The sequence below is a fragment of the Leuciscus leuciscus genome (genome assembly GCF_965113295.1).
Source record: "Leuciscus leuciscus genome assembly, chromosome: 9".
Classification (NCBI taxonomy): domain Eukaryota; kingdom Metazoa; phylum Chordata; class Actinopteri; order Cypriniformes; family Leuciscidae; genus Leuciscus; species Leuciscus leuciscus.
Window position 1 is genome coordinate 10207517 of NC_138733.1, and position 13500 is coordinate 10221016.

The following is a 13500-nucleotide window of genomic DNA, read 5'->3' on the forward strand; positions in this document are numbered from 1 at the left end:
TTATGTTTACGAAAATCATATTTCATATGTTACAAAAACAGCCTTTTTCCACCTTAGAAACATTGCTAAGCTACGTAATATGCAATCAGTTTCTGATGCAGAAAAGTTAGTTCATGCATTCATGACCTCGAGACTGGATTACTGTAATGCTTTATTAGCTGGTTGTCCTGCATCCTCAATAAACAAGCTACAGTTAGTCCAAAATGCCGCCGCTAGAGTTCTTACGAGATCAAGAAAATATGATCATATAACACCGATTTTATCATCACTGCATTGGTTACCTATAAAGTTCCGTATTAATTACAAGGTATTGCTACTGACTTATAAAGCCCTAAACGGCTTAGCTCCAGTCTATTTAACGGATCTTCTATCACCCTATAATCCATCGCGCTCTTTAAGATCACTAAATTCAAGGCTTTTGGTCATACCTAGGATATCCAGAACCACCAAAGGAGGGAGAGCATTTTCACATTTGGCTCCAAAACTCTGGAATAGTCTTCCTGATACTGTTCGTTGCTCAGACTCGCTCTCCCAGTTTAAAACTAGATTAAAGTCGCATCTCTTCAGCCAGGCATTCATATAATCCTACAGTTCAAACTACAATCCGGCCTCTAGCTCATAAATGCCAGAGGAGAACTGGCCCCCGACTGAGCCTGGGTTCTCCCAAGGTTTTTTTTCTCCATTAGGTCACCTGATGGAGTTTTAGGACACCATTAGGTCACTTGATGGAGTTTTTCGGTTCCTTGCCACTGTTGCCTTTGGCTTGCTCAGTTGGGGATATTTTGGGGATATTTAATTAAATTTTATCAATCAATAAATTCCTCTTGAAAAAACTTTGTTGTATTATTTTAATTTAATACTGTGAAGCTGCTTTGATACAATCTGTATTGTGAAAAGCGCTATACAAATAAACTTGACTTGACTTGACTTATGTAATGTAGTGTCATTCAGAGGTTTTAAAGTGTGGCTGAAGTGCCCATAAATGCTGGATTAAATGTCCTGAAGCACACCTGGGATAGAAGTGCCCAGAGCCACGAACACGACAGCGGTGACAGTGTCCCGAAGGCCGACAGTGCAGCCGAAGTGAGACGCCAGGTCTCCGATGACCGCGGTGAGCAGGCCAATCACAATGATGGACACCACGAAACAGGCCCAGCCGTTCCAGTACTCCGTGGGCGGAACGAACGCGAACAGAACCTTCCAGAACACTGTCAGGAAGTGCATGACGTAATCGCAGCAGGACGGGAGACGCTCCTCTCGACCCTCATCTTCATCATCGTCTCCATCACCTGAGGATGACATGCACAATTAAAGATTTCAACAACCACATTCTGGACAGTTTTACATGCGCGGTCATTAACACAACTAACCACCAGATGACAGTCTCACATCACTTACTCTACATGCACCTCCATACACACACAACCTTATATCCTTCAATCCAAACCATTTTTTACACGTTTCATCATAACAAAATAAATATTGTGTGAATTTGAAATAAACAGTACGGCCCATTTCTATGGTACTTTTATGAGGCATTTTAAGTTGTTATGGAAAATTGCACACTGAACACTCTTCTTTTCTGTTCCATGAAAGAAAAGTGCACAAATGCTTACAAAACAAGTCATTTTTTATCTGAGCTATTGTGTATTGCTGAAGCTTCTGAGACTGAGCTTTTAAGAGGAGTAGCTTGAGAATGAAAGAGCCTCATTATGTGTTTTATTAAGTCTGTGTATCGCTGAGGGAATGACATTTATACAGTGTGACTCATACAATGTATTCCTGTTTCAAAAGAGACATCCAGCACACTGTTGAAGAACACAAAGGTGTGTGAGACAGACAGACAGACAGACAGACAGACAGACAGACAGACAGACAGACAGACAGACAGACAGACAGACAGACAGACAGACAGACAGACCTGCACTGACGGTCACTGCATCCACGAACTGCTCTCTCCAGGAATGAGTGCCGATGACCAGCGCCAGGTTAGTCTTCTTGATCAGTTTATCGACGGTGCTCTGAAACACAGCAACCGATCACTGGCAACTTTTAGACCACAGGATTCAGTACATTTAAGGTTGTTCACATGACATCATTAATGTGGCCCATATCAGACACAATGAACTTGTGTTTAAACTCGCTTGACACTTGCAGAAACTCCATCATGCATCATGTCACAGTTCAGGATAATCACTAGTGAAAAGCTTGGGACTGTGCTTGTTTTTGGGACTCTCATTGTAATGGTGTCACTCTATCCTGGTATATTTGTCACAATATTATTAACAACAAAATTTCATAATATCATTTAATATTATGCACAATTATGATATATGACAACAAGTTAGATTGACATAAAAAAAATCATTCTGATGTCACTGTTCACTCTGATGTCATTATTTATTTATTTATTTATTTATGTACGTCTGTTCAGAACTGAAAATATCAGACTTAATGTGATTCTTGCTCACAAAATAATAAACAAATTTATAATAAATGGCAATAAATACATACTGTATATTATTATTATTATTATATATTTTCAGAATTTAAAATATTAGATTCAGTGTGATTTTTGTGATAAAAAACAATAATACAAATAAATATGTCTATATATAATAAATTATTAATATAAGCATAAATATTATCAATAATAACAATAATAATACAAATAATTACATATATTATAATAATAGTATTATTATTATGATATATTTTCAGAATTTAAAATATCAGATTCGGTGTGATTTTTGTTAACAAACAATAATAAAAAATAAATATATGTATACAATAAATACAATATATGTAATAAAAATATATATGCATAAATACTATTTATAATAAACACGCGCGCGCGCGCGCACACACACACACACACACACACACACACACACACACACACACACACACACACACACACACACACACACACACACACACACATATATATAAGAAAGAAAGAAAGAAAGAAAGAAAGAAAGAAAGAAAGAAAGAAAGAAAGAAAGAAAGAAAGAAAGAAAGAAAGAAAGAAAGAAAGAAAGAAAGAAAGAAAGAAAGAAAGAAAGAAAGAAAGAAGAAACAGATCTGGACCACTGAAGTGCTGGCAATGAATTTTTTTTTATATTACTATCATGACAAACCTAATGAACCTGACAACTGTTCGTTTAGCACCACTGATCTGATATATGAGTGTAATATTCATATCATCAGAATTTAATCAACCCATCAAATTTTGCTGTCATCAACAAGCATGAACAGAGCTGAAAAACATAATACATCTTTTCACCCCGGGTAATCATTAAGTGGGAGCTTCAAATTATTATTATTTTTTTTTTTGTAAATAGTCATAAACAGTTAGAATTGAAAATTATGCACTGCAAATATGAAGAACAAATTCTAACCATCATGTGCAGGAATACATTGGGAATCTACTGGGAATCACAAGCTATGGGTTGGTATCAATGATGCATGTGCATTTTTCATGCCATATACCACATACCCTAAATAGACCTGTACTGAACGCTGTACATGAAGAACAGATCAGCATGCATGATTTCACCATGTGACCAAGTTATGCCATGTCTTTTTAGAGGTTGAAGAACAGAGAGTGTAAGACTAAAAAATGCCATCATGATTTCTTTTAAATAAATTAAAGTGCTTTAAAAATAAAATAAAAATAATGTTTTCAGACGTGATACCTTACATTAAAAATGTTAAATATTAAAATACAATAAAATATGGACTGACTGCTTTTAATGTTTTCAGATGGGATACCTTACAGTAAATTCATAGGACTTAATAAAATAAAATAAAATAAAATAAAATAAAATAAAATAAAATAAAATAAAATAAAATAAAATAAAATAAAATAAAATAAAATAAAATAAAATAAAATAAAATAAAATAAAATAAAATATGGACCTACATTTCCAATGTATTTATATGTGATGCTTTACAGTAAATTCACATATACTGTATATAAAAAAATATATAAAAAAAAAATATGTCAGACTATTTTTTCCAGGTTTTCAGATGTAATACCTTAAATTCATAGGACTCCTCGATCACCACCTCCAGCCGGCTGTGCTCCCCCAGAACAGGTTTGCCCATCTCCGCTATCTTCCTGGCCTCCTCCTCCTCCGTGCTCAACTGTGCCTCCGGATCCTCTGAAAGAGACACACGATAAAGGAAAAGAAACAGACAGAAGACAGAAAAGAATGAGATACAACAGGCAGGAAATGGAGGGCATTCCCCTTCCCTGTCAATCAAAAACATAACAGCTCAACCAATTAATACGACACCACGTACAACACCACGACACACACACACAAGCGAAACAACACAGTTTGAAATCAGGCTTTGAGAGATGTTCTGAATGCATGTGATGCCTCTGTGCCAGACTGTGGATTTACATACTTTTAAGTCCACATTAAAAATGTACAACCATTTTACTTTCTTCCAGAGTGAAAAAGATTCAGAGAGTAAAAACTGGGATTGATTAGATTGTGAAAACTACCATTGAGATTTTTTTTTTTTCACTTTCTGTCTAATCTTCTGAACTCCTCTCTTTCAGCGGTCCCTCTTTTCACACCATAACCGTGTCCCTCAAGGGTTCAGGAAAGCTTCTAGCCCTTTTTCTCTTCTCTTCTGAGTGTGTAACATGAGGATTAGTGTGGACACATGTCAGAGTTTGATCAGAGGTTGATCTGAAACCTTACCTTGGTTCAGCAGCAGGGCTGCGTGGTGTAAGGAGGGACAAGAGAGATGGAGTTAGTGCTGGAGATGAGTTTACTCCATTAATAAACACATACATACACACACAGACACACACAAACACACACAAACACACGCATCTACACACATCTTGGAGCCGTGGTCCTGTTCCAAACCCTAGTGAGCTGCCTCTCTGAATACTATAGGTTTATTTACACCTGTCTTGTTTGGTTCGATTGAATTGAACCCATGTTCGTTTCCCCCCTTGGTGCGGATATTTTGGGCAGGTGTAAATACAGCAATCGCACTCGGGTACGGACCAAACAACCGTACCGAGACCCAGCTGAGGTGGTCTCGGTCCGGTTCCAGACAAACTCTGGTACAGCTCACATAAGAGCATGCACTCTCTGCCGGAACCATCTTGCAGCACATCTTTGTCTTTGCAAAATCCTAATTACAACATCGTATAGATGACTATGGCAAGCAGGATGAGGCCGAGGGCCGTGAGAGAATGGTTGAGTATCTGCGCTACGCACCGGTCTCGTATCTCACGGAGGAGCGGAAGCATAAAATAGAGAGTGGTGACAGTGAAGGACAAGAGAGGACCAGGCCTGGACTTTTGTTATGTTTTGTTTATATGTTGGCAGTCGTCCGTGAGGGGCTGCCGTTTTTACTTTCGTTTTGAGTTTGTTTTATTATTAAATTGTTTAAATGTTTGTCGGTTCCCGCCTCCTCCTTCCCATAACAACATACTTTGTTACAAGGACATTGTATCATATGATGCTCATAAGTTTCTTCATATTGCATTAGTAACTGATAACACCAAATCAGTAAAAGAATAAAAATTGCACTACGTGTGAATAAACCCTAAAACAGCATTCTAACCAAATGGCACCTCAAAAGAAATTGATTTGAAATGCTCAGACAAATAGCACTGCTCATATGATGCACGCAAGAAACAGAGCAAAGTCCCTTTTGTATTATATTGCGAGTGTAAACCCTCCGGTGCACTTGCACTGCTTCGAGCTGGATTTCATCCGGCGTCTCTGGCATGGAATGCGGGCGTGCTAACAAGGTTGTTAAAGACCACAGTATCTTGAGTCCAGGGAAGTGAGGTTTACACGCACAGCTCTTACTAGTTTGCCTCCATTAAACTCACCCCCCTAAACCTCACTCTCATCTGGGTCACGGCACCAAATGTAATCCCTCCGGTCCAACTCGACCTGCTCCGAGCAGGATTTGAACCTGCGTCTCCGGCATGGGAGGTGGGGGCACTAACAAGGATGCAGTCTCTAGCATCAGTCCCTAACGCACCTCTTAAGGCCAGGGGAGTGAGGTTTACACGGAATTTGGACAGCTCTTACTAGCTGGCCTCAGTTACACTCAACCCCAAAACCCCACTCTTATCCGGGTCACGGCACCAAATGTAATCCCTCCGGTCCAACTCGACCTGCTCCGAGCAGGATTTGAACCTGCGTCTCCGGCATGGGAGGTGGGGGCGCTAACAAGGATGCAGTCTCTAGCATCAGTCCCTAACGCACCTCTTAAGGCCAGGGGAGTGAGGTTTACACGGAATTTGGACAGCTCTTACTAGCTGGCCTCAGTTACACTCAACCCCAAAACCCCACTCTTATCCGGGTCACGGCACCAAATGTAATGCCCCAAGTGGGATTCGTACCGGCATGTCCGGCATGGGAGGCAGGCGTGCAACAAGGATGCTAGCTGGCCTCCGTTACACGAGTTATTTTGACCCACAACAAAAAAAAATTGTTGTCATTGTATCATTTGCACATGCCTTGCTAATTTACACTTACACTTTTAAACCATTCCAGCACAAGAAGAGCCGAAAGAGAACTTAATTTGGTACTCGCGCACACACAAAGAGGCGAAATGATTCAGCATCTCCTTGAGCTTGAATGAACACATACACATGAAATATGTCAAAATACCTGTCTTGGCAAGTATTCTTGTAAACACAGTCGGTTATGTCTTGAGTGAACGTAAACAGTTGAGAAATAAACCGTATCATTAAATTGGATCCATTGAAAATACAATACAATAAGACATTGAGTCTTAAAGTGACAGCAGCCTATAAATACCTGCTGCTATCTATCATTAATTTTAATCAAACAACAAAACACATCTTTAACAAAGATTAATCTGTATTTAATTTATACAGTGAACACTAGAGTGTAATTTTACATTTAGGCCTAATTATACAATTTCCTTACCTGAATACTACAGTTACTGTAATTTATTTGCAACTTTGTTATATTGTATTTGATCTATGCTTGTAATAGTTGTATTTGATCTTTTTTGCAGATCCAAAAAATGATCCGAGCCGTGACTCAAAAACCGCAATATGATCCGAACCGTGAGTTTTGAAATCCACTGAACCACTACTGTCTAGATAGGCAACTCATTAGGGCTTGGAGTGAAACCAACTGTATTGAAAAACACTTGAACCCGAATGTCAAATGAATTCCCAAAACCACTCTAAAACCAATAGAGTTACTTTCTTGTTCTCGTAGTGCAAAACACACCTGAGATGCCCCTCTTCAGCCAGCGAGGTTCCTCAAGAACGATGAAGAAATTCTCATGTTTCTCGTACTCTTCATCATCAATGATCCTCACCTGAAAGGTCTGACTGCAGACATGCACACACAAACACACAGAGAGACAAATATACACAAGTAATCAGAAATTCAGGTGGTGGCTTTGAAGTCTCACATCGATTACAGCGACAAGTGACAGAAAACTGAGACGAAAAAGGAAAATGGCAGAAAGCTGGAACTGCATAATGACACACACACAAACACGCACGCACGCGCGCACACACACACACACACACACACACACACACACACACACACACACACACACACACACACACACACACACACACACACACACACACACACACACACACACACACACACACACCATTATAAATACTTAATGCCATTCCTCAGGGGTCATGAACAGCAGCGCTCCACCCTGACATGAAATCACATTAAAAGAACTGATGAATGATCAACACACACGCACACACACACGCACACACACACGTGCACACATATTATGCACGCACGCACGCACGCGCGCGCACACACACACACACACACACACACACACACACACACAAACAACATACAAATACACACATAGGCACAAAACCATTCTCACACAAATCATGGAAAAATATAAGCATTTAAATCACTTCAAAAGGCTGCATGTCAATATTTAATCACATTCACAGACACACATGCTCCCATTATAAACCTCATTGCACAAAAAAACGAAATCCACAATGCTCTTTGTAAGGACGCTACATTGTTGAGAAGGGTTGGATTTACCTCCAGCATTGACATGCACACAGGAAAATCGTAATGTTTAGTGCTCATCCATAATGTAGGACACAGTCAGGTTCATCCGGCATAGTCAGAAAAGACTCCAGACTGGCGGAAACGTTGCATCCACTAACTGATCGAACTGGCTCACGCATACTAAGCTAGCTCACTATAGCTCATTCTCCAGGGATTTGAACAAGTCCCGCCAAACGTATATACTGTAATGTCTCAAATCATGTGTCTTGTTCAGGGGAGGAGTTTGTCATCAGACATTTTCATCTGCTGGATGATAAAACGGGAGAAAAATCATATTGTAGGAGGAACCAGAGCTATATCCAGAGACAAGAGGATCACTGAGACAGTTATACACCCTAGCAACTGTCTATCAACTCTCTAGTAACCACCTAGCACACTTTAGCAACTGTCTATCAACTCTCTAGTAACTATATCTATCAACTCTCTAGTAACCACTCAGAACACCCTAGCAACTGCTTATAAACTTCCTACTCAGAATCCCATAGCAACTGCCTAGCAACTCTGGTAACCACTCAGAACACCCTAGCAACTCTCTAATAAGCACTAACAACACAATAACAACTGCCTAGCAACACACTAGTAACCATTCAGAATGCCTACTTTAAGAAACTACCCAGAATATCCTGGAAACTGCCTAACAACTCTCTAGTAACCAGTAAGACCACCCTAGCAACTACCCAAGTCTCTAGTAAGTAACCATTCAGAACACCTTTGCAACTGCTGAGCAACTCTCTATGAACCACTCAAAACACCCTAGCAACTCTCAAGTAACCACCCAGCACACCTAGCAACTGTCTAGCAACACACTAGCAACCAGTCAGAGCACCTAAGCAACCACTCAGAATATCCTGGAAACTGCCAAGCAAGTCCCTAATAATAACCACTAAAACACCATAGCAACTGTCTATAAACTTTCTAGTAGCCACTAAAATCACCAGGTAACCACCCAGAACACAATGGCAAATCTCTAGTAACAACTCAGAACACCCTAGCAACTATATAGGCATGCACTGGCAACCACCCAGAACACTCTTACATTGGGGAAGTTAGTTATGCACAGCCAAACACAGCTATATCTGATTTATTTTGTCTTTTCACAGAAGCACACTCACGTTGTCTGGTCGTTGGCGAATTCCAGCTCTCCGTGTGTGTCCTCGTAGTCGACCCCTCCCCCATGGGCCGATCCGGGCTCTGTGTGGTACGGAATGATCACGGTTCCGCGGGCGCCAGAGTTCCGGACCACCGTCACCTCCATGGTGCCCACGCTCTCGCTCACTCGCACCATGTGTTCTGTAAAAGTGAAGATCCCCGCATGGTCGTCGTCCAGGATGGTGACCGTAGCCATCAGCGGTTCCACCAGACGGGCCTTGGGACCCTGATCCGTGTCGTCACTCTCAAACATACCCTCCGCATCACCGATACGCAGATTCAGCAAACGCACAAAGAAATGTTCGTCTTCCTCAAATATGTCATCGTCGATGATTCCCACCTAGAAAGAGACATTAAGATGTCTATAAACTTTCAGTGAAGTGATTTTACTTCAGTATAGCCCAGAACATGCACTGTGGACAAGAACTTTAGTGACTTAACATTCATCACACATGGATTTGTAGGGCGCTGATTTTTCAGATCAATGCATCTGTCATTCTGAATCCTCTCTGTCTTTTTGGCAAAGAGACTGTCAATCATTGTCACTCCCCAATGACAGACTCTTCAGCCCTGTTGCCATGGATACACAGCCCTGTCCATCTCAGCAGAGTGGATGTTTGTCTCAAAGGAAGTGTACAACATGAAAGATTAAGAGGCTTTTAAGGTACAGAATAAAGCATTGTCCTTGAGACTCGCCTGTTCATCTAAGATTCCTGTTAATGGATGTAAAAGAATCAGTACTAGACTAAACCTTTTGATCTAGGACTTGGCTGGACCAAACTTTATGTGGTGAACATGCTCTAAGAAAACTTAGAAAGTAACTTATAGTACTGCAATGCTCACACAAATACTGTTTTCATGATCAATCATTGGTATCACTTCCGATGTGATTGGTATCACATACTCAGATCCTTGAGACTATCACTAGTCGAGACCAGATCCACTTGCAGGTTGTTCAACTGATTAAAATTCTGTTCAGATAAAAGTATCTGAATATTCAAAGTGAATATTCAGATACTTGAGACCATCCCAACTGATTAATCATCTACACCAGCTTGGGCCATCTTATGACCATAAATGGTCAGTTTGGACAAGGTAGATACCATGTAAAACCATCTACTGGTTTCTGCTGGACCTAACTTTATGTTGTTGTCATGTTCTGAGAAAACTTACAAAGATAGAACTGTGTAGGACTATGAAGTTCATGCAAATACTTTTCATGATCAATCATTGGTGACACTTCCGAATATTCGGATACTTGAGACCATCCCAACTTCTTAACCAGCTAGACCAGCTTGGACAAGATTTTGAGCATAAATGATCCGTTGAGACAAGATATAAACCTTGCAAAACCATCTACTGGTTTACGCTGGATTTTCAAGCAATGTTTTATTTTCTCCTTTCACTCCTTCTCACCTTAATGTCTTTCTTGGTTTCTCCAGGTTTGAACACCAGCGTCCCTTCGCAGTACTTATAATCTGATCCAGCGTTGGCCGTGCCATCTTCTGTACAGTAGTCGATGTAGAAAGTGCTCTCCCCCAGGCCTCCTCGACACACCACAGGTATCATGATGGCGCCGCAGTTCTCCATGCACTGGACATGCGCGCTCTCGAAGGAGATGCGGCTGCAGACGGCCAGATCGGACTCCTCCAAAGGCTCGATGCCGCCCACCACAACAGTGCGGCGAGAGTGATCAGCCGTGTGTTTCTTCAGCACATTCCCGGCCCCGATCATCATGCGTGTGGCCTGGACACGATAAAAGGCACGACTTTTCTGCTGATGAAGGAGGGCGTAGTAGTTGGCCAAGTCTACGAGCTGATCCAGCTCCTTATCTGGATATTTCTGCTTCAGGTCCTTCAGGATACGGATCACCTGCCAAGCAACATTCAAAGGTCAGTGGCAGTTCTGCAAGTCCAATTTCAGTTCTGTCATAATATACTCTCCCTTGTGCTGTTTCAAACCTGAAAATAGCTGTAGCTTTCAATGCTCAATGTGAGCATATGACTCACTCTGCCAAGTTTTACGTCAATGACACCAACCAAACAGAATTGGTTCTCACAAAATGTGAGTCAAATGCAAATTAGATTTGAGACGTATAGCTGAGGGAAAGAACTTAAATTTCAGCCTGTTCCTCACGTTAAGCTATCACTATCCTACACAAGACATGGAATATAGCACCTTGGCTGTATGGACGTCGCTTACAGTTATTTTTTACTTTTCTGGAGTTTCGCAACTGACACTTTGACGCTTCAAAAGGTTCATAAAGAGATCGTACAACGAATCCATATGAATTGAGCGGTTTAGTCCGAATTTTCTGAAGAGACTTTATATGATGAACAGATTTAATTTAGGCTTTTATTCACATATCAGCGAATATAAACAGAAGCTCAACCGAACCTGCTTGACGCGTGAGAACAAACCTCATTGGTTCTTTCAGTTTACCACAACTGATGTGTGAGTTGATGAATGTTTATACGTGAATAAAAGCCTAAATTCAATCTGTTCATCACATCCTGAACAGGTTGTCGATTGTGTCTCTTCAGAACATTTTGTACTAAACCACTCAAATCACATGGATTAGTTTTCTGATCGCTTTATGAACTTTTTGAAACCTCAAAGTGGTAGTTGCGAAGCTGTCAATGGAGGGACAGAAAACTCTCAGATTTCATCAAAAAGATCTCCATTTGTGTTCCGAAGATGAATGAAAGTCTTACGGGATTGGAAAGACATGAGGGTGAGTAATTAATGACAGAATTTTCACTTTTGGGTGAACTATCCCATGGTTATGGATTCCATGGTTGTTGAAAAAATATAAGATGGGAATAAAACAATTATATTTCAGTGCTTTGGCATTTACTCTGAAACCTTTTGTGTTTTCTCTCAAAACTTTTGTGTTCCCCTGAGAAACTTTTCAGTACGGTGTCTCGGATTGTCAGGATGAAAAACATGTCAACCAAGGTGAAATTTAAAGTTCTGTGAGCGAGTATCAATGCATAAATGTTTGTTTAAATGAGTGCATGTGTATTTTCTCACTTCTTTACGACTCTCGTCCAGTTCCTTGGCACCGTCCATGTAAACGGTCGTGCTGTTGGAATTGGGTAGAGTTGCCATGGTGCCTGTTGTGTTGCCGGTCCCATCCTGGTAATGTTCCTGTGTGCCGATCCCTATGGCTCCACCCCTCAGTGGAAACTTGCCGTCCATCATCATCTCCATACCTTTGGGGGTCATTTCCCCCTCTGTCTCAACAACAACACCTGTTCTTTTGTCGGCACGGTAGCGTTTGGACATGTACTTGTAGAAAAGGAGGCGCCGGTCAGCGATCCACGCCAGAATCACACAAACGGGGAAATAGCAGAGAGTGACAAGAGCTTCCCATATCTACACACACACACATACACATCAATACAGCAAACACACAAAGTAAACAGACCACAGATTAGTGCTTTGGAGAGAAAAGACCACAGCAAACAAAAGAAAAACAAACAGTCTGATATGAAACAAGTAAAGAGGCACTTCTAGCTACATTAAACAGAGACAAACACCTCGGTACCTGCTCACTTCACCATTACAAATGACTCAATATGGTCTTGTTGTCTGAAGGACCAGTAGATAAACAACATTTATAATCATTTCGTGTGACTTAGTAAAGCACACAGTGTTTGTCACACAAATATTGTACTAGTATATACGAGTAAATCTGCCAAAAAATGTCTTAGTCACATTTCAAGTTAAAATCAAAAGGAAAAAAATTATATTATATATTTTTATTAATAAAATAAAGTTATTTTCTATGAACAGTAAGATTTTTTTACATTGCTTTGTATTATTTTTATGACAATTCAGCACATTTCACTGCCAAATTCTCATAACTGTAATATCTCCAGACTGTTACTTTTGAGATTTCAGTCATTCTCAATATTCTCAATGGTGATTCTCATTAGATTCTCATTAGTGTAAATCGTTACTTTTCACATTTCAGTAATGAGAATGAGACTTTTTTAGACATTTACTAAAGGGATTTGCGATGAAGTTAACATAATTGTCATGAAAATATATGCAAAGCAAAATATCTTTAATGTTCTCTAAGGCTTTGGCAATTGCGTATAATTTGCATATCAAGTGTTATTTTTTTTTATTATATGCATAAATATGGATGTACTATATGTTACTTTGCATATAGCGAAACTGATATGTAAATTTTAAAACTGAATAAAAACGTGCTGATTTTAGGGATGAAACATGACCTGGACCT

At 40.1% G+C, this 13500-nt stretch overlaps 1 protein-coding gene across 2 annotated transcripts in view; it reads right to left on the minus strand.

Moving 5' to 3' along the window:
• The window catches only part of slc8a2b (solute carrier family 8 member 2b), a 119265-nt gene that overhangs the window by 4543 nt on the left and 101222 nt on the right, over positions 1 to 13500 (minus strand). Inside the window, exons 5-12 of one of the 2 annotated variants that reach the window (XM_082179944.1) lie at positions 12282 to 12626; positions 10665 to 11120; positions 9212 to 9588; positions 7257 to 7360; positions 4719 to 4736; positions 4042 to 4166; positions 1922 to 2021; positions 1011 to 1289 (exon numbers count right to left, since the gene is read on the minus strand). In XM_082179944.1, coding sequence (XP_082036070.1) covers positions 1011 to 1289; positions 1922 to 2021; positions 4042 to 4166; positions 4719 to 4736; positions 7257 to 7360; positions 9212 to 9588; positions 10665 to 11120; positions 12282 to 12626 — 1804 coding nt within the window. The remainder of the gene's footprint in view (positions 1 to 1010; positions 1290 to 1921; positions 2022 to 4041; positions 4167 to 4718; positions 4737 to 7256; positions 7361 to 9211; positions 9589 to 10664; positions 11121 to 12281; positions 12627 to 13500) is intronic. The other variant, XM_082179945.1, reaches the window with a different exon arrangement.